Source organism: Mesoplodon densirostris, chromosome 6, assembly GCF_025265405.1.
Source record: "Mesoplodon densirostris isolate mMesDen1 chromosome 6, mMesDen1 primary haplotype, whole genome shotgun sequence".
Classification (NCBI taxonomy): domain Eukaryota; kingdom Metazoa; phylum Chordata; class Mammalia; order Artiodactyla; family Ziphiidae; genus Mesoplodon; species Mesoplodon densirostris.
Genome location: NC_082666.1, coordinates 69,653,421 through 69,676,644, shown reverse-complemented (window position 1 = coordinate 69,676,644; position 23,224 = coordinate 69,653,421). Strand labels below are relative to the sequence as shown.

The window sequence follows — 23,224 nt, the reverse complement described above, 5'->3', positions numbered from 1 at the left end:
TCTCACAAATCCTTAAGTTTGTCTTCACCCCTTCCTGGTTCTTTTTTTTAATCCTCTGTTTAAAATCCTCGCCAGAGGTTACTCATTTGCTCAAAATCAATGCACTGCTGAGCTGTGAATGGCAACATTAACTTAAATAATAGCCAGCTCTTGGTGAGTTGTGACTCTGGGCCAGTCATTTTACTGTTCAGCCTATTTCTTTAAAATGGGGCATTGGCCTAGAAGATCTTGTAGGTGTCTTCTGATTCTGGCAGGGAAGAAACACATTGGGTCATCCATAATCATCTCTGACTATAAGCATTAGAATGTGCCCCCAGCCCAGCAGTCCAGTCATTTACACACACATATGCCCCTTTCCCGAGCCCAGGCCTTGATGACCACCTACCTGTGTGGTCATGTGAGGGAGTACATGCTGGGCCAGCTTGGGTGAGGCCGTTTGTTTGGGCACATAGCCTCACTCGACAACATGGCGTGCCACTTGTATATTGCAATATCATTTGGAGACTAGAGGGCCAAGCTCTTCTTAGGCCATAGCCCAAGAGTAATTCATCCTTGACATATTTTTATACACCGCGATGTCTTTTTGCAGTTGTACATTTCACCGCAAAAGCTTTGTAAAAGACCTTTCCACAGAGGTAGGCAGAGGCCTCACACCTGCTCCTTTCATCACTTCTATGCTTTTGCTTCCCCTGTTTGCGAGTTTCCTAGTTGTTAAGTTAGAACCTTCTATGTGCCCACCAGAGGATGAGGTGGTGCTGCATGAATAGGTCCTCTTCTTGAGGTGTTGATCCAGAAGGATGCTCCCTTTCTTTGGCCATAGAGGAAGCTGACATTATAAGGAGCTCAAGGAGTGTAGCCAGAGAGTGACTGAGATTACATTAAGGGAAAATATTATTTTTCACCTAGGTCTGATTTTTCTTCTTGTTTTTTTTTTTTTTTTTTTTTTTTTTGCAGACTCTGTTCCCAACATTTTGGTGTAGGAGGAAGGGCACTGGACAAAGGCTTGAGAAATTTAGAAACCATAATCCTAGCTCTGCCTGTAAAGTCCAGTGAGACTTGGACAGGCTGTTCAGTGAGAGAATCTTAGCCAGCCGGTTTCTTGTCTAGAAGTTCTGAGTAACCCTGGCTCAGTTCAGGGCTGCTGCATAACTAAGACAGGCTAAGGGCTAAGTGTGCAGTCTGCTCCCACCACAGCCTTTAAACCACCCTTCTCCCTTCCCCGAACCCTCCTCTGTGACTCCCTCAGATTCCACTCTCTGCAGAAGGTATCTACTACCCTAGGCCTGGAGAGTGGTTCTCAGGTCCGTTGTTGAATACTCAAGTGGCAGGGAGCGCACTTCCAATTTGTTGCTGTAACTGTTTGGGGGCATCAGTTTCTTTGTGTGGAGTCTAAATGCTGCCTCTGAAACACCCCAAGAACCAGTCAGTTCTTGACCTTTAGATCAAAACCAAATACCCCCATTTTCTCTTTGTGGCAGCTTTTACATGCTATCGGGTTCCTCCTCAGTCTTCTCAAATTCAAACAAAGCGGTCGTCCTGCCTCAGTCACTTAATACATATTTGTTGTGGGAAGGAATGAATGATTCAGTGAATACAAAGTGGTTTTCAGAATGTTCTTCTTCCAGGACACTCTCAAGATGAAATTTTTTGGGACAGCATTCCACACAAAATGCTGGTCTCAGATGTAAGAACACAGTGCCCGAAACCCAAACTGGCCGTGCAAGTGTGACGACTCGTTGTTCCTTTAACCTGGACATTGAACACTTATACAGTGCAGCTAGATGGAAGGTTAAATGAATTATTTATGCTGCTATTAAAAATCATGTTTTCAAGGGATATTTAATGAAAAATCATGTTTTCAAGGGATATTTAATCGTAAGTGGAGAAATCAGGCTCAGAACTGTATATACAGTATGATCCCAATCATGTATAAAAATGTAAATATGCAAAGAAAAAGTCCTCAAAGGAAATGCATCAAAACGTTACTGATTATCTCTGGAGAGTGTAATCATAGGTGATTATGATTTTCAACTTTATCACCTTATAGTTTCCATATAAGCCTGTTTTATTTCTATAATCAGGAAAAAATGTTATTTGTTTAAAAAGATCTGAACCCTTCTGAGAACTCTTTATATTGTGACTCGTTTTTCCTGATTTTCCTTATCATCACGATTCTTTCAGAATCTTGTGTCAGAATTTCATTTTAGTTCTCCCATCTCTTGGGGCATCTTGAGGCTCTCTGGGATACAGTAACCATGTAGTGTGCCAATAATCCCTCTGTTAAATGCTTCTGCTTTATACTGTAAGTTCTATGATATAGTTCTTGTACTTATCTTTTTGTTTTGTTTTGGACTGTTTAATTGCATATGAAACTACTAATATTTTAGTATGTATTTGTTTTACAAGAACTTAGAAAATTTCAGTTCAAAAATGATCATAAAGCATATTTATTTTCAGTGTCTGATCTACGAATGAATCAGGTTCTGGGGCACCCGTGGTCTTGTAAGACTATCGTCATCAAAAGTGGTCCTGAAGCATGTTAATGAAAGGACATTAAAGCTAATACATGTCTTGCCCTTATCTTTATTATTATTATTTTAGTTTAAGGCCTTCATTTTCCACTAAAGAGTTGCATGAAGTAAAACACCACACCTGTTTTTCTCACTACTAATCCCACTATTCCTAGAACACAAGAGATGCTCAAAAGTTACGTGCTGAGTAAAAGGCTGCCCCACTTGTCTACTTACTAGCTGTGTGAGCTGGGGCATGTCACTGTGCTTCTTTATCTGTATAGGAGATGACACCTGCCTTCCTACCCCATGGGGTTGTTTTGGATTTTCAAAGAGGATAACATTGTCTGATCATCTTTAATAGTAGGTTCTTGGCTTCTCAGTGTGTCCTTTCTTCATGATTTTAAATGCCAAGAATCACTTTCTCCCAAGGCTTTTTGTCCCCTCCCTAGCATCCTCCAGATGTTCCCTGTTGATATGAATTAAATCCAGTCACAGTTCACTTCAGACTCACCAGCTGCCAGCCACTGTGCTTTGCTTTTCTCTTCTCCTCTCCTTTTAAGTATATATTAGCTCTCATTTGCCCAACAACCCTGCAAGGTTGTATTATTATTTTTGTTTTATTGCTGAGGAAGCTGGGACATAAAGAGGTGAAGTCGCTTGTGCATGGTAGCAGCTCTTCTTTGGCCCTGGGCGGCGTGACTGCAGGCCTGGAAGCGCTGCCCTGGGCTATGTCGTTGGGCCCAGCCGCGTGCTCTGGGAAGCGGTGCACACCCTGCGGAACAGAGGGGAGTGGGCAGAGGCTGGCGTGGCCCGAGCTGCTGTCTGATCTCAGAGCCCCCAGCGTGGCATGTGAGCACAGAACAACCTTTTCTCCCACAACGCTGATCCTTATCCTTCTTTTCATCTTTCTTTTTTCAGCTTTTGGAACTGACATTTATTTTTAGAAACCACTATAGAGGAATTCACCTCAAGCCCTGCATTTCTTTTTGCAACATACATTTTTATTGACATGATAAAATATTTTGTTCCCCTCATGCTTTAGCCTCTGCCAACAACTAAAACGGGGGGAAAGACCTGTCTCCTCTAGATGGGAATTTCTCCCCTTTTTTGAGTATGAGGAGTTTCAGTTCTGGGGTGCTTATGCATTAGTGTCTATAGGGAAGACAGCAGGCAGATGCAGCCAGCCCAGGGGCAGCCTTTAGGAATGGTGCTGGCTGTCTCTGAGGTGGGAAGAACTGGTTGTGTAGCAGACAGACCTAGTATACATCTCTGCTCTGTAACTAAACATGCGACCCAGGGCAAGGGAGTTGACACCAGTTACTTTATCCACAAAATGAAGATAATAATAAATGCTAGGATTGTTGGAATTATTGAAATATATTGTTTGAAGCAGTTAGCATAGTGCCCAGCAGCGCATAATAAACACTCAGGTAGTGTTTATGTTTATAGTGGTGGTTATTATTATTGGTGGTGGAGGCTAGTAATTTTCGAGCAATTCCTTGGTCAAGAGAGTTCCTAAGCATAAGATTCCCAGTAATACTTGGGAATTATCCATGTTCCATACCTTTATAAAAGGAGAGGTTACTAAAAGAAGGATCTAAGAAGAAGTATCAGAAAACTTTCAACATACAAATCCCATTTTCAAGTGGTTTGTATATCTGGGGCTTCTGGGAGTTTAACTGGAAAGATTTCCTGCTTTGGCTACTGGTGTGATGGGGAATCAGCCCAGGGGTCATTGGTGGGATTATTCTAGAACACTCTTGAGAGGCAGAGAAAGGGTCAGGCTACAGCTCTGTCTTCCTGGCTTCACTACACCACTCAACATAGTCAGTGTGATAACCAACTATGGAGCCCCAATAAAATCAAGCTGCCATGACAGAGCCTCCAACACTGATCCCCACAAAGCGCTGCAGGAGCTGCGAGCGCCCTCCAACGTCTGCCTTTAAGGGCTACATCACTGCTTTCTGCACAGCTTACAGCGTTCAGATAGACCTAGCCAGATGAGTGTAGGAGAGTCCTGAATGGGGACTCTGTGACTAATTCAGTTTATATGGCAGGGGATTTAACATTGAGGGGAAGGCCTGAGGAGTTGGGTTAATCATAAGGAGAAGGTCCTTGACACAGTTGATGTCAAGTGAGCATGAGTCATGAACACAGGTGTCCCACCTCCCTGCCCACTTACCTGTGATCACATACGGTACATCATATTGTAGATATTCATGTATATATTGAGTCCCCAGTGGATTCTGAATTCCTTGGGAGAAAGGACTCCGAAAGGACTGTTTTTGTCTCTGTCTTCCCAATGCCGAGTTCAGCGCTAGGTGCCAGGAGACACTCAGTGTATGCCAGAGAGGGAGAAGAGGCAGGAAAGGAGGAGGAGAGGCCTTTCTCCAAGGCGGGTAAGGGTGAATGCATGATCCTTTCGGTTCCATTCATGCTCTCCAATTACGAGGATGCGGAAAACCCCTGGCCCGCACTTCAGAGGTGCCTTGCTGAGGCCTCGCACGCTCTCTGCCTGCCAGTGTCTGTCCCTCACAGGCCTGTGCCGTCAGGTCAGCTCCCCAGTGTCACCCCTGATTCTCGTACTGACTTCTCTTATGCTTCCTCACTTCAAAAGAAGCAGAAAGATAATATCAAAAGAGGTTGCCTAACTTTGTATACTTTCTACGATTTTGGAAGCTTTTCCATGCCAGAATCTCACCTAGTTCTAATAACAAAGATGTGACTTCTTTTAGCACTATACCTTCTGAGGCTTAATGCTGTAGTAACTTTGAGAAGAATAAGACCGCCTCCATCTCTGGGACTTCAGTACCTTTACCAGGAATTGTGTTCACTCTTGGCTTATAGAGGAAGGGAAAGTGTATACTAGCCAAGTGGCCCTCAGGAATTTACCAAATAAGTGTCAGTACTGTTCAGTCTCTGAAGAAGATACGATTGTTTAGAAGATAGGTGTGGTTAAGTGTCAGGGCACTGGTGGCGAAGTGTGGCTGCTGGAAAGGAGTTTGGCTGTTGGAGGGAATAATAAGGAGGGTGTCACGCCAGCTTAACAGAGATAACCAGAATATCTTAGAGAAGGGGTGCGTGTGTGTGTGTGTGTGTGTGTGTGTGTCCCTTAAAAAAGGATTAAAAACCTATTATAAAGGAAAACTGGATATCAGACATAGAATTTTCCCAGAATGATGGCTGTCAGTGTGGAAGCAGGTTGGTTGGCTTGAATCCATTAACCCCCAGGCTGAAATGACAGTGTTTCACAACTAGCACAGAACAAAGATAAGAGGTACGTTGGAAGGCTGTCACTGTAGAAGAGCTGTAGTCAGCGGAAACAGCATGGAATTAGTTCTTCCTTTATAGGTAGGATGTATAGTTTATGCTGGGAGAGAATCTTCTTGTGCGGTGATTCTCAATGTGGCTGAGCATCAGATGGCTTGGGAGGGCATTTAGCCTGGACCCCACCTTGGACTGACTGAAGCAGAATTTTCTCTAGTGGCTAAGAATAGATTTACTGCACTAGAAAAGTAAGTCTGATGGTGAATTTTTCAAAGCTGATGAAATTAACTTTATAAATAGTTTATATACCTTTTCACCAAGTGATCCTGGTTCTACAAGTCTATTCTAAGAATATAGACAGTAATTTGGACGAAGATTTATGGAGAAAAATATACAATAGTATTATACATGATGGAGAGAATTGGAAAGACCTACATATCTCACAGTAGGCGCGTGCTTAAATTAATTGTGGAATATCCATAGTGTTGCATATATTCAGTAAAATGGAGTTTTCAAAGGATAATTAATAAGATCCTCTTAATTACAAGTGATAAATAGCAAGGTACAAAATTATATATGTATATGCAAAAGGGAAAATATATTATTTCACTTATGAGGTGCTTATAAATAGCCAAATTCTTAGAGACAGAGAGTAGAATGGTGGTTACCAGGGACGGGGGGATTGGCAGATGGAGAGTTATTGTTTAACGGATACGGAGTTTCAGTTTGGGATGATGAACAGCTTCTGGAAACGAGGGTGCTGATGGTTGTACCGTGCTGTGAATATACATAAGGCCACTAGAATGTGTACTTGAAAGTGGTTAAAAGGCAAGTTTTATGTTTTGCCTATTATACCACAATAGAAAGACCCCTCCCCTCCTATGGGATGTGCTATGGGATGAGTGAGGAACATGGTGGGAACTGCAGTGTGAGCTCTTCACAACAGCAGCCTTGCCTGATTCTTCAGAGAGAGGTCAGTTGTGTGCTCATATGAAAGAAAAGAAAGGTTGTAGCTATGAGAGAAAGTATTTTATCTGTACAGGAGGCCCGAATTTTTTTTAAAAAAATGCATAGAAGTGTAGAGAGAAAATCTACATGGTAACAGGATTTACTTCTAGGTCGTGGAAATATGGGTTGTTTTAAATTCTTCTGTCTTAAAAAAAAAAAAAGTCTATAATTTCCCCCAAAGGAATATATAGTAGAAGCTCAGAACAAAAAGTTATTTTTAAGAAAAAGAATTTTAAAATGTTTTTCTATCTTTGTTAATTTCTACATGAAGGTTGATAGCAAATCATTATGACTTATATTCAACAAACAGTCCAGAATTTTATCCATGCGAACATGGTGCATCCCTTTGAAAGTAGTCCCCATGAGAGTCCCCTCTAAAGGGCTCCCATTGCAGACAGTAAATCTTCAGACTGTGGGGAGTTTTGGAAACTTGGGGACAGTCACAAATCATCTAGGGCCGTGCCTTGTAAACAGGTGGGCGGTGACATGAATATGTTCCCTTCCTTTGTGAGGGATGGTTTTCCTCATAGGTCCTTTGAACGAGGATTAGGTGGTCGGGGAAGCCCTCCATTTTTATATTCCATCGTTAAATGAAAAGGTTTTTTCCTCACTTTGTGAGGCGGGCTCTGCCATCACCCAAACTAGCTGTTCCTTAGCAGTAAGGGTCGTTAGTGTCGAGCAACAAAAACTGACTGTAACTCAGGAATTCCCTGGCGGCCCAGTGGATAGGACTTGGCGCTTTCACTGCCTGGGACCCGGGTTCGACCCTTAGTTCGGGGAACTAAGATCCCGCAAGCCTTGTGACGTGGCCAAAACCAAACAAAACAAAAGACTGACTGTAACTGATTTAGGCACTACAGGAACTTAGTGGAAAGTTAGAAGGACGCCCGCAGAATCTCCAGGAATGCAGAAAAACAAAGTCAAAAAACAGGTGAGAATGAGGGAGGCTGCTCAGCCGCACCGTGAGTAGGACCAGGCCACCTCCCCTTTCGGACCACCTGGACCAGGGTTCTGCCATCAGCACGTGGGAGCTGCCACTGCTGCTGCCGGCCTCTGAGAGCATTCTCCCCTCCACTGTTTGTCTGCATCTCTGGTCACAGGTTCTACATCTCCTGGCAGGATGTAGCTGGTTGGCTGGGCCCCGGTCCATACCTGCTGCTGGGCAAGGGAGTATCTGGCATCTTTCTGCACTTGTAATGGCAGGTGAGCTCTGCCTTCCACGGAGACTCTGAAGGGGAGAAGGGGGTTCAGATGCTGGGAAGCCAGATGACAGATAGCCAGTATGATTAGCACATGGCTTTCAGTCAGTCTTGTTAATCTCTGCCCGAGTCCAGTAATGAGCAGGTGATTATCCCTTAAAATGCCAGCAGCTGCTGGCATCAGTTTGCTCTCAGTCACTTAAGCATTTTTCTGCATGGGGGACTGTAAGAGGTTCCAAACTATATGCTGATTAAGTACTGGGAATTCACATACCGTGTCTTCATCTGGTGCAGCGGGACTGATAGACAGGGCTGCCTGCCCTGTGGTTTATACTTGATAGGAGGAGAGCTGGGAACTGGGGGAGGGAGGAAGGCAGGCAGCATGCAAGGACAGCTGCTCCTTCTAGAGGTCCCTTTCAAAGGGCCTAGAGGCAGTTCCAAGAACACAGTGACTTCAGAATCCAAATAATCAGACTGGCAGTTGGGCTTTCCTCTTTGTTAGGAGAGCAAGTACAGGAGTTTGGCCCTGACTTTGGCAGGAATGTGATATGACATCGTCCTCTTGCCTGGGATTATGACTCATCGCAGCCCTTTAATCACAGCCCTTTAATCACAGGCAGAAGTCCACTCCTGACTATGATGACTATTTCTGTCTTTAATTTTTACATCATCTATGTAGTACTCTAGCTACAGGCTTACTGGCAGCTCCAGACACCAGTGTCCCTGTGGAGAGGGCTCTGGCAGATTTCAGGGGAGTTCACACATCCCTGGAGGCAGTACAGCAAAGGGTAAACAGGTATTTCTGTCAGGCGAAGGCAGACTTCGTCTGAGGGTCTAGACAGCAACTGAGAAAAACGCATTAGTCCAGGTTTTTAATGCATATACTTTTCCAGCAAAGTGTTACTTGCTCCAGTAACACACTAAGAACTGCATCAGGAAAGGTCTCTAACATTTTATATCCTTTGGTAGAATAGATCTCAAATTCTATAATGCTTTAAAGAACCATCCAGGTCACATAGAGCTGTGGGCAGTGTGGGCTGGAATCTTCATTTTTAAAGTGTGTCCCCAGCAGTTGGGCCTGCACTTTGAGAAGCTCTGCTCTATTGTCTGATTCCTCATGCACAGCCAGGGAGACGTGAGCTGCTGAAGGCCTTTAAGAGAGAGGCAGACCCTTCAAGCCATTGCTTTCCATAAACTGAATCCCCTCATCTTCAGACATTTTATTTCATTTTTTTCAGACCTCTCATTTTTAACAGAAACTTTTTTTTTCCTGCATGAAGTCCTACTCAGAAACCCAACTTATAAAATCAAAAATTCTCTTCTGGTTGAAGTGATCATGGTGGCCAAAGCTCATGTACTCCACATGGATTCCAGCCCTTGCAGGGACCCCTGAGGTCCCCAGCCCACAGCTGTGGGGCTCAGTGTGACAGGCTTCCAGGTATGGACACGACACCCTCTGTCTGTCCCTAGCTTGGGGAGGTGGACACTTGGCTCCTCTAGTGTCTCACACAGGTGGTCAGTAAATAGATATCAGATTAGTGACTGTGACAGTTTTGGGGACACCCAGCGGCTTCTATGCTGGAGGGGTCAGGGAAACGTAAATATCAGACTTTTCAACTTCCTTTCATCAGCCCACGTGCTCCTAATCCCATTTCTGTTTAAATGCTTTATATGCCATGTAGTCATAGAAAGTTTTTGGCAGACTCAAGAATTGAGACAACTGATGAACTGAAACCACTTTTCTATGGAGGAAAGTAGATGTTACAGAAATAAACTCTTGTGTTTTACTATGAGCTGCCTTAAGTCCATTTGGGAAGTAGCTGGGGTGTAAATAATGAGTAATACTCACTAAATGAAGTTATATGCCAATCCAGGTACATCCACTTCCAGCTAAAGGACCTGGCAAAGGGTGAGAAATGGGGCCTCATGACTGAGAATAATGCCTCCTGATGGTGGAGGGGGAAGGGAGATTCTCAGAAAAATTTTATGTTCCTATGTGTTTGGTTGGTTATTTTTCTTTATTCTTCTACTGTGAATAAAGAAAAAAAGTTCTGAAGGCAAGAAATTGAGAAAGCAAACCGAAGTGTCTTCCCTAGATTTTGACGGGAAAGCATGTGAAGTGACTGTGGCTGATCTGGAGCACAGCTGGGTGGAGGCTGAGCTGGAGGGGCTGTTGCAGGTCACTGTGCCTGGAGGCTGAGCTGGGGGGGCTCTTGGAGGTCACTGCCTGGAGGCTGAGCTGGGGGCTCTTGCAGGTCACTCTGCCAAATTAAGATTTGCTGTGAGTAAAGTGCTCATTGCCAGTAAGCAAGACATCAAACTGTATCTCAGACATTTAGTTCCAAAGAATTTTTCAAAAAGGAATTGTTCCTCACTTGGTAAAGTTGCATACATTTAGTTTACTAATAAGGGTGTATGTTTATGATAAATTCCTCAAGTATACTTTATACTTCCCTCAGGCCACATTTCTATGGCCATTACCACACCTTGGTGTTATGTTACGTAGAATTGCAGGTCAGGATTGGTTTGGGGTAGTCATTTTAAAGGCTAGTAAACCTCTGTTGAAGGTCAAATCTGTGAAACTAAGGGCATAACTCTCCTGCTTGGAGGTGGCTTGTGGTGGGTGAGTAGATGGGGACTGTGGCCTTGTAATGCCTGAGGCCTTGACTTGCCTCTGCTGGGACTGAGGAAGGGCCCAATAGAAAACGTCTCATCCTGCCTGAGGACAAGCAATTTAGAGAGAGAAAGAAGTCAGAGTTTGAAAACTTAACATACCTCCTTTGTCATAAAGCAGATGCTGGAGAGTGTGGCTTACATCTGTGGGCAAAGAATTTTCCTGATACTGGACCTGAGAATTAGGCCTCCTAGAAAGGTAGTACAGGGCACCGCCAGATCCTCTCTGTGAAAGGGGCAGAGCAGAAAGCAAGTTCTCTGCCGGCAGAGGGGCTCCAAAGAGAAACGGAAGGTGAGGGGTAAGCCAGAAGTTACCAGCCTTGCTTGGCTTACAGACCCTGGCTATCTCAGCACGTTTTTTATAGCGCTCCTAGGCCAAAGGAAATACCTAACAGTTCCATCTACTAGTTTGGTCTAAACAACTTAATAGTAGTAATAAGCTCGGTGTCTGACAAGTGTCCCTGTGTTTCCCCTGAAAATATCCCTATTTCAGAACCCCAGTGAATTTGCTGTGGTGCCCCAAGGCACTGTAGTGCATAGTTTGGAAAATGCAGTCTCCTTCAGAAAACTCAACAATATAATTGTCACTCCTTATTCTCTTGGAGAATGAGTTTGTTTTCTACATCTATAACTCTATTTCTGTTCCGTAGATAAGTTCATTTGTACCCCTTTTTAAGATTCCACATATAAGTGATATCACATGATACTTGTTTTTGTTTGTCTGACTTATTTCACTCAGTATGACAATCTCTGGGTCCATCCATGTTGCTGCAAATGGCATTATTTTGTTCTTTTTAATAGCTGAGTAATAGTCCATTATATATATGTACCACATCTTCTTTATCCATTCCTCTGTTGGTGGACACTTAGGTTGCTTCCATGTCTTGGCTATTGTAAACAGTGCTGCAATGAACACTGGGGTGCATGTCTCTTTTTGAATTACAGTTTTCTCCAGATATATGCCCAGGAGTGGGATTGCTGGATCATATGGTAGCTCTATTTTTAGTTTTTTAAGGAACCTCCATACTGTTCTCCATAGTGGCTGTACCACCAACAGTGTGGGAGGGTTCCCTTTTCTCCACACCCTCTCCAGCATTTATTGTTTGTAGGCATTTTGATGATGGCCATTCTGACTGGTGTAAGGTGATACCTCATTGTAGTTTTGATTTGCATTTCACTAAGAATTACTGATGTTGAGCATCTTTTAATGTGCTTTTTAGCCATCCATATGTCTTCTTTTTTTTCTGATTAATTTTTATTGGAGTATGGTTGCTTTACAATGTTGTGTTAGCCTCCACTGCACAACAAAATGAATCAGCCATATACATACAGATATCCCCTCCCTTTTGGACTTACCTCCCATTTAGGTTACCACAGTGCATTAGGTTCCTGTGCTATACAGTATGTTCCCATCAGTTGTCTATGTTATACATAGTATCAATAATGTATATGTGTCAATCCCAGTCTCCCAATTCATCCCACCCTACCGCTTTCCCCCTTGATATCTATACATTTGTTCTCTACATCTGTGTCCTATTTCTGCTTTGCAAGTAAGGTCATCTATACCATTTTTTAAGATTCCACATATATGCATTATTATATGATATTTGCTTTTCTCTTTCTGACTTACTTCCCTCTGTATAACACTCTTTAGACCATCCATGGTTTATATAAGTGACCCAATTTCATTCCTTTTTTTGGCTGAGTAATATCCCATTATATATATGTACCGCATCTTCTTTATCCAGTCCTCTGTTGGTGGACATTTAGGTTGCTTCCATGTCCTGGCTATTGTAAATAGTGCTGCTATGAACATTGAGGTGCATGTTTGTTTTGAATTATGGTTTTCTCAGGGTATATGCCCAGTATTGGGATTGTTGGGTCATGTGGTAGTTCTATTTTTAGTTTTTTTTTTAACATCTTTATTGGAATATAATTGCTTTACAATGGTGTGTTACTTTCTGCTTTATAACAAAGTCAATCAGTTATACATATACATATGTTCCCATATCTCTTCCCTCTTGTGTCTCCCTCCCTCCCACCCTCGCTATCCCACCGCTCTAGCTGGTTACAAAGCACTTAGCTGATCTCCCTGTGCTATGCAGCTGCTTCCCACTAGCTATCTATTTTATATTTGGTAGTGGATATATGTCCATATATATACTACCACTCTCTCACTTTGTCCCAACTTACACTTCCCCCTCCCCATGTCCTCAAGTCCATTCTCTAGTAGGTCTGCATCTTTATTCCCATCTTGTCCCTAGGTTCTTCATGACCTTTTTTTAAATTTTAGATTCCATATATATGTGTTAGCATACGGTATTTGTTTTTCTCTTTCTGACCTATTCACTCTGTATGACAGACTCTAAGTGCATCCATCTCACTACAAATAACTCAGTTTCATTTCTTTTTATGGCTGAGTAATATTCCATTGTATATATGTGCCACATCTTCTTTATCCATTCATCTGTTGATGGACACTTAGGTTGCTTCCTTGTCCTGGCTATTGCAAACAGAGCTGCAATGAACACTGTGGTACATGACTCTTTGAATTATGGTTTTCTGATCCTTTGTATTTCTGCAGTGTCAGTTGTTACTTCTCCGTTTTCATTTCTAATTCTGTTGATTTGAGTCTTCTCTCTTTTTTTCTTGATCATTCTGGCTAATTGTTTATCAATTTTGTTTATCTTCTCAAAGAACCAGCTTTTAGTTTTATTGATCTTTGCTATTGTTTCCTTCATTTCTTTTTCATTTATTTCTGATCTGATCTTTATGATTTCTTTCCTTCTGCTAACTTTTGGGGTTTTTTGTTCTTTCTCTAATTGCTTTAGGTGTAAGGTTAGGTTGTTTATTTGAGTTGTTTCTTGTTTCTTGAGGTAGGATTGTATTGCTATAAACTTCCCTCTGAGAACTGCTTTTGCTGCATCCCATAGGTTTTGGCTCGTCGTGTTTTCTTTGTCATTTGTTTCTAGGTATTTTTTGATTTCCTCTTTGATTTCTTCAGTGATCTCTGTTATTTAGTAGTGTATTGTTTACCCTCCACGTGTTTGTAATTTTTACAGACTTTTTCCTGTAATTGATATCCAGTCTCATAGCATTGTGGTCAGAAAAGATACTTGATACAATTTCAATTCTCTTAAATTTACCAAGGCTTGATTTGTGACCCAAGAAAGATATGATCTATCCTGGAAAATGTTCCATGAGCACTTGAGAATAAAGTGTATTCCGTTGTTTTTGGATGGAATGTCCTGTAAATATCAGTTAAGTCCATCTTGTTTAATGTATCATTTAAAGCTTGAGTTTCCTTATTTAGTTTCATTTTGGATGATCTGTCCATTGGTGAAAGTGGGGTGTTAAAGTCCCCTGCTATTATTGTGTTACTGTCGATTTCCCCTTTGATGGCTTTTAGCATTTGCCTTATATGTTGAGGTGCTCCTATGTGGGTGCATAAATATTTACAATTGTTATATCTTCTTCTTGGATTGATCCTTTGATCATTACATAGTGTCCCTCCTTATCTCTTGTAACACTCTTTATTTTAAAGTCTATTTTATCTGATATGAGTATTGCTACTCCAGTTTTCTTTTAATTTCCATTTGCATGGAATATCTTTTTGCCCTCACTTTGTCTGTATGTGTCCCTAGATCTGAAGTGGGCTCTTATAGACAGCATATATACAGGTCTTGTCTTTGTATCCATTCAGCCAGTCTATGTCTTTTGGTTGGAGCATTTAGTCCATCTACATTTAAGGTAATTTTTGATATGTATGTTCCTATTACCATTTTCTTAATTGTTTTGGGTTTGTTATTGTAGGTCTTTTCCTTCTCTTGTGTTTCCTGCCTAGAGAAGTTCCTTTAGCATTTGTTGTAAAGCTAGTTTGGTGGTGCTGAATTGTCTTAGCTTTTGCTTGTCTGTGAAGGTTTTAATTTCTCCGTCGAATCTGAATGAGATCCTTGCTGGGTACAGTAATCTTTGTTGTAGGTTTTTTCCTTTCATCACTTTAAATATGTCCTGCCGCTCCCTTCTGGCTTGCAGAGTGTCTGCTGAAAGATCAGCTGTTAACCTTGTGGGGATTCCCTTGTATGTTATTTGTTGTTTTCCCTTGCTGCTTTTAATATTTTTTCTTTGTATTTATTTTTGATAGGTTGATTAATGTGTCTTGGTGTGTTTCTCCTTGGATTTATCCTGTAGGGGACTCTGCACTCTCTGGACTTGATTGACTATTTCCTTTCCCATATTAGGGAAGTTTTCAACTATAATCTCTTCAAATATTTTCTCAGTCCTTTTCTTTTTCTCTTCTTTTTCTGGGACCTCCTATAATTCTAATGTTGGTGTGTTTAATGTTCTCCCAGAAGTCTCTGAGGCTGTCCTCAATTCTTTTCATTCTTTTTTCTTTATTCTGCTCTGCAGTAGTTATTTCCACTATTTTATCTTCCAGGTCACTTATCCGTTCTTCTGCCTCAGTTATTCTGCTATTGATACCTTCTAGAGAATTTTTAATTTCACTAATTGTGTTGTTCATCATTGTTCGTTTGCTCTTTAGTTCTTCTAGGTCCTTGTTAAACGTTTCTTGTATTTTGTCCATTCTATTTCCAAGATTTTGGATCATCTTTACTATCATTATTCTGAATTCTTTTTCAGGTAGACTGCCTATTTCCTCTTCATTTGTTTTGTCTGTTGGGTTTTTACCTTGCTCCTTCATCTGCTATGTGTTACTCTGTCTCCTCATTTTGCTTAACTTACTGTGTTTGGGGTCTCCTTTTTGCAGGCTGCAGGTTCATACTTCCCGTTGTTTTTGGTGTCTGCCTCCAGTGGCTAACGTTGATTCAGTGGGTTGTGTAGGCTTCCTGGTGCCTGTGTTCTGGTGGATGAGGCTGGATCTTGTCTTTCTGGTGGGCAGGACCATGTCTGGTGGTATGTTTTGGGTGTCTGTGACCTTATTATGATTTAAGGCAGCCTCTCTGCTAATGGGTGGGATTGTGTTCCTGTCTTGCTAGTTGTTTGGTGTAGGGTGTCCAGCCCTGTAGCTTGCTGGTCGCTGAGTGGAGCTGGGTCTTAGCGTTGAGATGGAGATCTCTGGGAAAGCTTTCGCCGTTTGATATTATGTGGAGCCAGGAGGTCTCTGGTGGACCAGTGTCCTGAACTCAGCTCTCCCACCTCAGAGGCTCAGGCTTGACACCCGGCCGGAGCACCAATACTCTGTCAGTCACACGGGTCAGAAGAAAAGGGAGAAAAAAAGAAAGAAAAATAAAATTATTAAAATGAAAAAATTTTTTAATTATTAAAAATTTTTTTAAAATTGAAAATAAGAAAGAAAGAAGAGAGCAACCAAACCAAAAAACAAATCCACTAATGATAACAAGCGCTAAAAAAGTATACAAAAAAACCCCAAACAAAAATGAAAGAAATGGACAGACAGAACCCTAGGACAAAGCTATACAGACAAAATCACACAAAGTCCATCGTTTTAATCTTGGGATGATTCATTGTCTATTCAAGTATTCCACAGATGCCGGGTACATCAAGTTGATTGTGGAGATTTAATCTGCTGCTCCTGAGACTGCTGGGAGAAATTTCCCTTTCTCTTCTTTGTTCGCACAGCTCCTGGGGTTCAGTTTTGGATTTGACCCCGCCTCTGCCTGTAGGTCGCCTGAGGGCATCTTTTTCACCCAGACAGGATGGGGTTAAAGGAGCAGCTGATTAGGGGGCTCTGGCTCACTCAGGCCGGTGGGGGAGGGAGGGGTACAGAATGTGGGGCGAGCCTGCGAGCGGCAGAGGCCGGCGTGATGTTGCAACAGCCTGAGGTGCACCGTGTGTTTTCCCGGGGAGGTTGTCCCTGGATTATGGGACCCTGGCAGTGGTGGGCTGCACAGGCTCCCGGGAGGGGAGGTGTGGATAGTGACCTTTGCTTGCACACAGGCTTCTTGGTGGCTGCTGCAGCAGCAGCCTTAACGTTTTATGCCTGTCTCTGGCGTCTGCGCTGAAAGCCATGGCTCGCGCCCATTTCTGGAGCTTGTTTAGGCGGTGCTCTGAATCCCCTCTCCTCACGCACCCTGAAACAATGGTCTCTTGCCTCTTAGGCAGGTCCAGACTTTTTCCTGGACTCCCTCCTGGCCAGCTGTGGCGCACTAGCCCCCTTCAGGCTGTGTTCATGCAGCCAACCCCAGTCTTCTTCGTGGGATCTCTATTTTTAGTTTTTTAAGGAACCTCCATACTGTTTTCCATAGTGGCTGTATCAATTTACATTTCCACCAACAGTGCAAGAGGGTTCCCTTTTATCCACACCCTCTCCAGCATTTGTTTATAGATTTTTTAATGATAGCCATTTTGACTGGTGTAAGGTGATACCTCATTGTGGTTTTGATTTGCCTTTCTCTAACAATTAGTGATGTTGAGCATCTTTTCATGTGTTTGTTGGCCCATCTGTATGTCTTCTCTGGAGAAATGTCTATTTAGGTCTTCTGTCCATTTTTTGATTGGGTTGTTTTTTTGATATTGAGCTCCAAGAACTGTTTGTATATTTTGGATATTAATCTTTTGTTGGTTGCTTCATTTGCAAATATTTTCTCCCATTCTGAGGGTTGTCTTTTTGTTTTGTTTATGGTTTCCTTTGCTGTGCAAAAGCTTTAAAATTTCATTAGGTCCCATTTGTTTATTTTTGTTTTTATTTTCATTACTCTAGGAGGTGGATTCAAAAAGATCTTGCTGCGATTTATGTCAAAGAGTGTTCTGCCTATGTTTTCCTCTAAGAGTTTTTTTTTTTTAACTCCCACTCCATCCCTCCCCCAACCCCCTACCCCTTGGCAACCACCAGTCTGTTTTCTTTTTTTTTTAAATTAGCTTCTGCTTTATAACAAAGTGAATCAGTTATACATATACATCTGTTCCCATATCCCTTCCCTCTTGCGTCTCCCTCCCTCCCACCCTCCCCATCCCACCCCTCCAGGCGGTCACAAAGCACCGAGCTGATTCTAAGAGTTTTATAGTATCCAGCCTTACATTTAGATCTTTAATACATTTTGAGTTTGTTTTTGTGTATGGTGTCAGGGAGTGTTCTAATTTCATTTGTTTACATGTAGCTGTTCAGTTTGCCCAGCCCCACTTATCGGAGACTGTCTTTTCTCCATTGTACATTCTTGCCTCTTTTGTCATCGAATAGGTGACCATAGGTGTGTGGCGTTATCTCTGAACTTTCTATCCTGTTCCCTTGTTTTATATTTCTGTTTTTGTGCCAGTACCATACTGTCTTGATTGCTGTAGCCTTGTAGTATAGTCTGAAGTCAGGGAGCCTGATTTCTCCAGCTCCATTTTTCTTTCTCAAGATTGCTTTTGCTATTCGTGGTCTTTTGTGTTTCCATACAAATTGTAAAAATTTTTGTCGTAATTCTGTGAAAAATGCCATTGGAAATTTGATAGGGATTGTGTTGAATCTGTAGATTGCTTTGGCAGGGGAGGGATAAATTGGAAGACTGGGATTGACAATATACACACTACTATATATAAAATATAGTAGTAGATAACTAATAAGAACCTACTCTATAGCACAGGGAAGTTTACTCAATACTCGGTAATGGCCTATATGGGAAAAGAATCTAAAAAAGAGTGGGTATATGTATACGTGTAACTGATTCACTTTGTTGTACACCTGAAACTAACACAACATTGTAAATCAAGTATCCTCCAATGAAAATTAAAAAAAAAAAAAGTGAATGAATGAGGGAGTGGGAAAAAAAAGAAAAGCCAGGAGTATTACCTTAATGGAGCTTCCTCCACATGGAATAAAACTTTAGGAGAAGGAAGAAACTTATGCTTTTCTTTCCTTGACCCCATCACCAAACCATCTGGGTTTTAGCTCAGAGTTATCCCTGAGCTGATGAAGCTTCCTGTCCCAGGAGATAGCATCTATTTAGAAGCTACACCTTCCAATCTTCTTAGTACCATGTACATCTTTGGAAGGGAAGGGAAATGAAAAGTGAGATGATAACTCCAGGGGCATATATAGAATACAGTTCTTCATCCTACCCTTTCAGTTCTGTATAGCCTGAGATCAAATATTATGAAGGCCAAGAAGAAACTTATTTTCATTTGACTAAGTTAGATGCAGACTGTCAACTCTGCAGAGCCTCTGAGCACACATTTTTTTTTCTTTGCCCATAGCTTTAAATGGAGGCATAGTCTGCAGTGAGAAAGATGAGCCTCTCAGGTATACTCTGAACCCAACAGTAAAAGGCCCACTCCTTTATGATGCATAATTTCTGTTAATAATGAAAAGTAATACATGGTGGAGTTCTAATCATAAACAACTAAATATTTCCTCTGTGTGCCTCTCATTTAAACCACAGAACCTTGCCCAGTCTGTATTTAAAGCTTAACTGGTCAAGTGTGCATTTCAATCAGTCAGATTGGCCTCATCAGTAAAATACCAGGATTAGCAAAACATGAATTGCTAAATGTGCAAAAAATTTATCAAAGTAGTCAAGTATTTAATTCCTTTGTATTCAGATTTTATTGTGTCATTCTCAATACATACACACTTAAGTTTGCAAAATATATCTGTACCCCTCCCCCTCTAAAAAGCACCTTCCCAGGATGAGCTAGTGGGAAATTTGTTCTTAGTTGCTGCCCGAGGAGGAGGCAGTGCTGAGTAGAAGAAGTGAGGTGAGAAGACTGCTTGTGGCACCGCCAGGGTCACCTGTGGAATGAGGTGGACTACTCAGTGGATGGGAGGTGCAGGCAGAACCAGACCTGTAGGGGAAGGTCCAGGGGTCTTCAGAAGAGGCCTGCTGAGCAGGACCCGGGCCTTACAGCCTCCCCTACTGCACTCTGGAGACTCCTGCATTTTTGCCTTGCTGCTTCGTCCGGGCCTGCCAGCTCTGATGACAGTCTGCTTCTCTCCTGCCCCCAGGTCCACCTGGGTGTCCTCAGTTCTTTGTCTCTTACACTGCTTCACTTCTCCAGAGATCCTGACAACTGAAAGGAGCCTCCTCAGAGGCTCAGTTTCCTTGTCAGTAAAATGGGGGTAATTAATAGTCTCTGCCTACCTCATGGAACCATTGTGAGGATCAGACGAGATGTATGTTAAAGCCTTCTGTTAAGTGCAAAATGCTGTATAAATGTCAGGTGTTATAAATCATTAGCCAGTCTATTTCTCAGCTAAATCAGTTTCTATGCACATTTTACTTACTCTCTGAACAATTCTTTGTCAAATAGCAAATGTAAATGCTGTTTTTTCCTTCTTGGATTATGGTGGTTCCTTTGTAACTTTATGATGTAGGCTGAATTTTTAAGTACTCCTTTGGCTTATAGCTCTTCCCCTGAACACCCATGCAAGATCATAATCCATAAAACACAGAGGCAATAACTCCTTTTAATTGCCAGGAGTTCATCATTTGCTATGTTCTAAATGCAGTCACTTAGACATTTGCCTTGAAAAGCCTAACTCTATTTATTCTGCAGAGCCGAGACTGTGTGAGGCTAGGCCCTCCTGCCGAGGGAGAGGTCGTTCAAGTCAAGTGGCCTGATGGCAAACTCTACGGGGCAAAATATTTCGGATCAACTGTTGCCCACATGTACCAGGTGAGTGCCGCCCTGGGTGTGATGCTTGCTGAGATGGACAGGAGAAGCCAGAGGGCAGACAGTATAGCTAGTGTACTGCTGACCAAGAAGCCACATGAATTTGGAACACCTCTTGTTTTATAAAAAAAGGCAAAAATTCGATGTTTGATGACTTAGATATTAGACTTTTATTACCAAGTTTGATACTGGGAAACTCTAGTAACATTTGATGAATGGGTTAATTGTAAGGAATATAGTTAGTTAGGTCAAAAAGATAACCAACTGGATGGTGGGCTGCTTTCTTGTGTTTCTGTTATACGGGGAGAGACTAATTATCTGGATTATCTAACTGTAAGCCAAATCAGTGATGGCTGTTCATCATCCAGCAGCCCCTGAATGGGTGACTTTTCCCTGAGAGACATCATCCCCATCAGGTGTTTCAGCAAACCTAAACCAATGGTACATCAGCACAGATGTGGCCATTTGTGCACCCGAGCATAAAGGAGTGCTTATTTAATGAAAAGTGCAGTTATCATTTTGGCATTCTGTTCACTGAACAACTCTACATATTATTAAAGAATATATATACAATTTAAAAATGAATTGTATCCCTATTAGAAATGAGGATGAGTTAAGCTCTAATAAGGAAAACAACATGGATGGCGTATGTGCATTTATATTCCTTCAGAAAGACTTTAAAAAGGAACAAATTTATTAGAACCAATAAATTATAGTACTTTTAGTAACACGATGGCAGAAATCAACATTCTAAAGCTAAGCAGTAGTGTAAAAACAGGAAGATTGAAGTAAAAGGAGAAAAAGCAAGAAGGTTCAGGCCTGTGAAGTTAAAAACAGCTTGAGAATGATAAGACCTCCAGTTTCCTCAGAGAAATTGTTCAAAGACTGATAAAGGGCTAGGGCTTAAATGGAAGAGTACATTAAAAGACACTGCACTAAAAACTGGAGCACAATGTAATTAAAAGTGTTCAAAGAAGTTTGGAAAACTTAGGGGAGAACATTTTTTAAGGTGTAGAAAAAGCCACCAGGGTGGGTAGGGGAGGATGTACATATCCTGTGTGTGTGTGTGTGTGTGTGTGAGAGAGAGAGAGAGAGAGAGAGAGAGAGAGAGAAGGCCATTTCCCCTTTGTATTGGTGACAAAGTGTTAAGTTGCAGATTCAGGTCATTTACAACAGGGTAAGTGCTGCAGCATTTTTGTATCAGAATGTCCAAAATTAGGCAAAAATCACAAGACAGGCTGGTAATACTGGAGACTCCTAGAAAAGAAGCGTTTACTACATCATTCAAAAGAAAATAATTACATTTAATTAAACAATAAATGCAAAAGTGAAGCATCTTACATGTAGCAAAGCTATTAGCTACATGAAAAGTATCATAATGAAGACATGTTGGAAGTCAGGCTAATTAGTAATCAGTGTGCTAACTTCAGTTGAATTTATGATGGCCTATCAACATAGAACTGTGAGCCTATTTACAGACTCAATGAAAAAGTTAAGACTAATATTAAAATTCTCTCAAGGAAGTAGTTTAAAATTCCTCATTAAGCCAACTGGCCTTTTGAGATCATTTTGTGTTTTGTGTCTATTTATTCAGCCTCACCATTGAATAAGCAAAAATATTTATAAAAATGGGACTAAATACCTACTGCACAGTGCTAAGTATCCTAAGTATATGCATTTTGGGGGCCCTCACAGTAGCCCTGCAAGATAGAGTTTTTTGACTCCTACTTTACAAAGGAGGGGGAAAAGGCTCCGTGAATTTGATAATTTGTTCAAGAGCACACAGCTGGTAAAGGGAAGGGCCAGAATTTACTCTTGGCTCTGTCCCAACTCTGGTGAACAACTATCCCAGCTTTCGAGGGACTGTCCTTGATTTTAGCACTGAAAGTCTTGCATCCTGGGAGACCCCTTCAGTCCTGGACAAACTGGGATGGTTGGTCACCATACCATACTCCCTCTTAGTTTTAAAATTGCCTCTTTCTCTTTTAGAATTTTCAAATGATCTAAAACAGAAGGTAGGCACAGGTAGTTCTAGCTATGCTATCAAACTGTATAAATTGCATGACACCTTGGCCTAATTAAATATTACAGAAACCATTTTGCTGAAACAAGGCCAGGAAGAAAAGCCTTCCCAATCTCAGCATTCTGGGAAGTAGCAGGGAGAGGTCTCCTGTGACCCAGACCTAATGCTGCCCCTTGTTTGAGCTTAGTCAAATGTGAGCAGTACATGGATAATAAATATGAAGTTTAATTATATATTTTATCTTTAGTATTTTTTAAACTTCAGCAGATTTTTTAAATTAACATAAATAGCACAGCTACATGGTTTAACTTATCTTTTAACTAGAATTGCAAGCATATACTTATTTCTTAAAAGCAAAGAATTCAGACAGACAAGTTAGGGATTTCAAAAATACCATAAGTGGTCAGAGTCAGAACATATTAGATATTCTACCCTGATGATTGCATCCCTTTTGTTGTTTTCTTCTGGAAGAGTTCATGTGGAATTGAGCCTAAACCAAGATCACTTTGAGTAGGGCCTTTGATGAATTTCCCCCAGATGCTCTATGTTTGTTATTCAGTGTCACTTTTTCTCTAACAAAATATCCTAAAATATTGAAAAAACTAGATAATGAAAAAAATTACTTGCTGCCATTTGATTAGCTTGAAAACAAAGTTTTAAACATTTTCATTTAGATGATAATGTATTTTCACAAATTGAGGTGGCTGACATGTGAGGTTAAGGAGAACCTGAGATCTTCCTGGCCATTTGTTTGAATTTAACATAAGTGAGTTTTGAAAGTTAAAGCTCCGTAAGAACTTGAGAAATTATTTTATCTGGGAGGATTATTATACAAGAGTAAATATATCATTACTTCTTTCTCAAAGAGAAACAGTCCTCCCTCTTATGTTGTCAGAGCCTCTTAAAGAAACAATCAGTACTTACAGGCCCCACCCATCTTAATGCTAAATTGGCCACAATCTCATGTT

The 23,224-nt window shown here is 41.4% G+C and overlaps 1 protein-coding gene across 4 annotated transcripts in view; it reads left to right on the top strand.

Annotated features, from left to right (window-relative positions):
* KDM4C (lysine demethylase 4C) overlaps positions 1 to 23,224 on the top strand; it is a 397,059-nt gene that overhangs the window by 360,599 nt on the left and 13,236 nt on the right. For all 4 annotated transcript variants that reach the window (XM_060102149.1, XM_060102151.1, XM_060102148.1 and 1 more), the window contains exon 20: positions 20,117 to 20,236. In XM_060102149.1, coding sequence (XP_059958132.1) covers positions 20,117 to 20,236 — 120 coding nt within the window. The remainder of the gene's footprint in view (positions 1 to 20,116; positions 20,237 to 23,224) is intronic.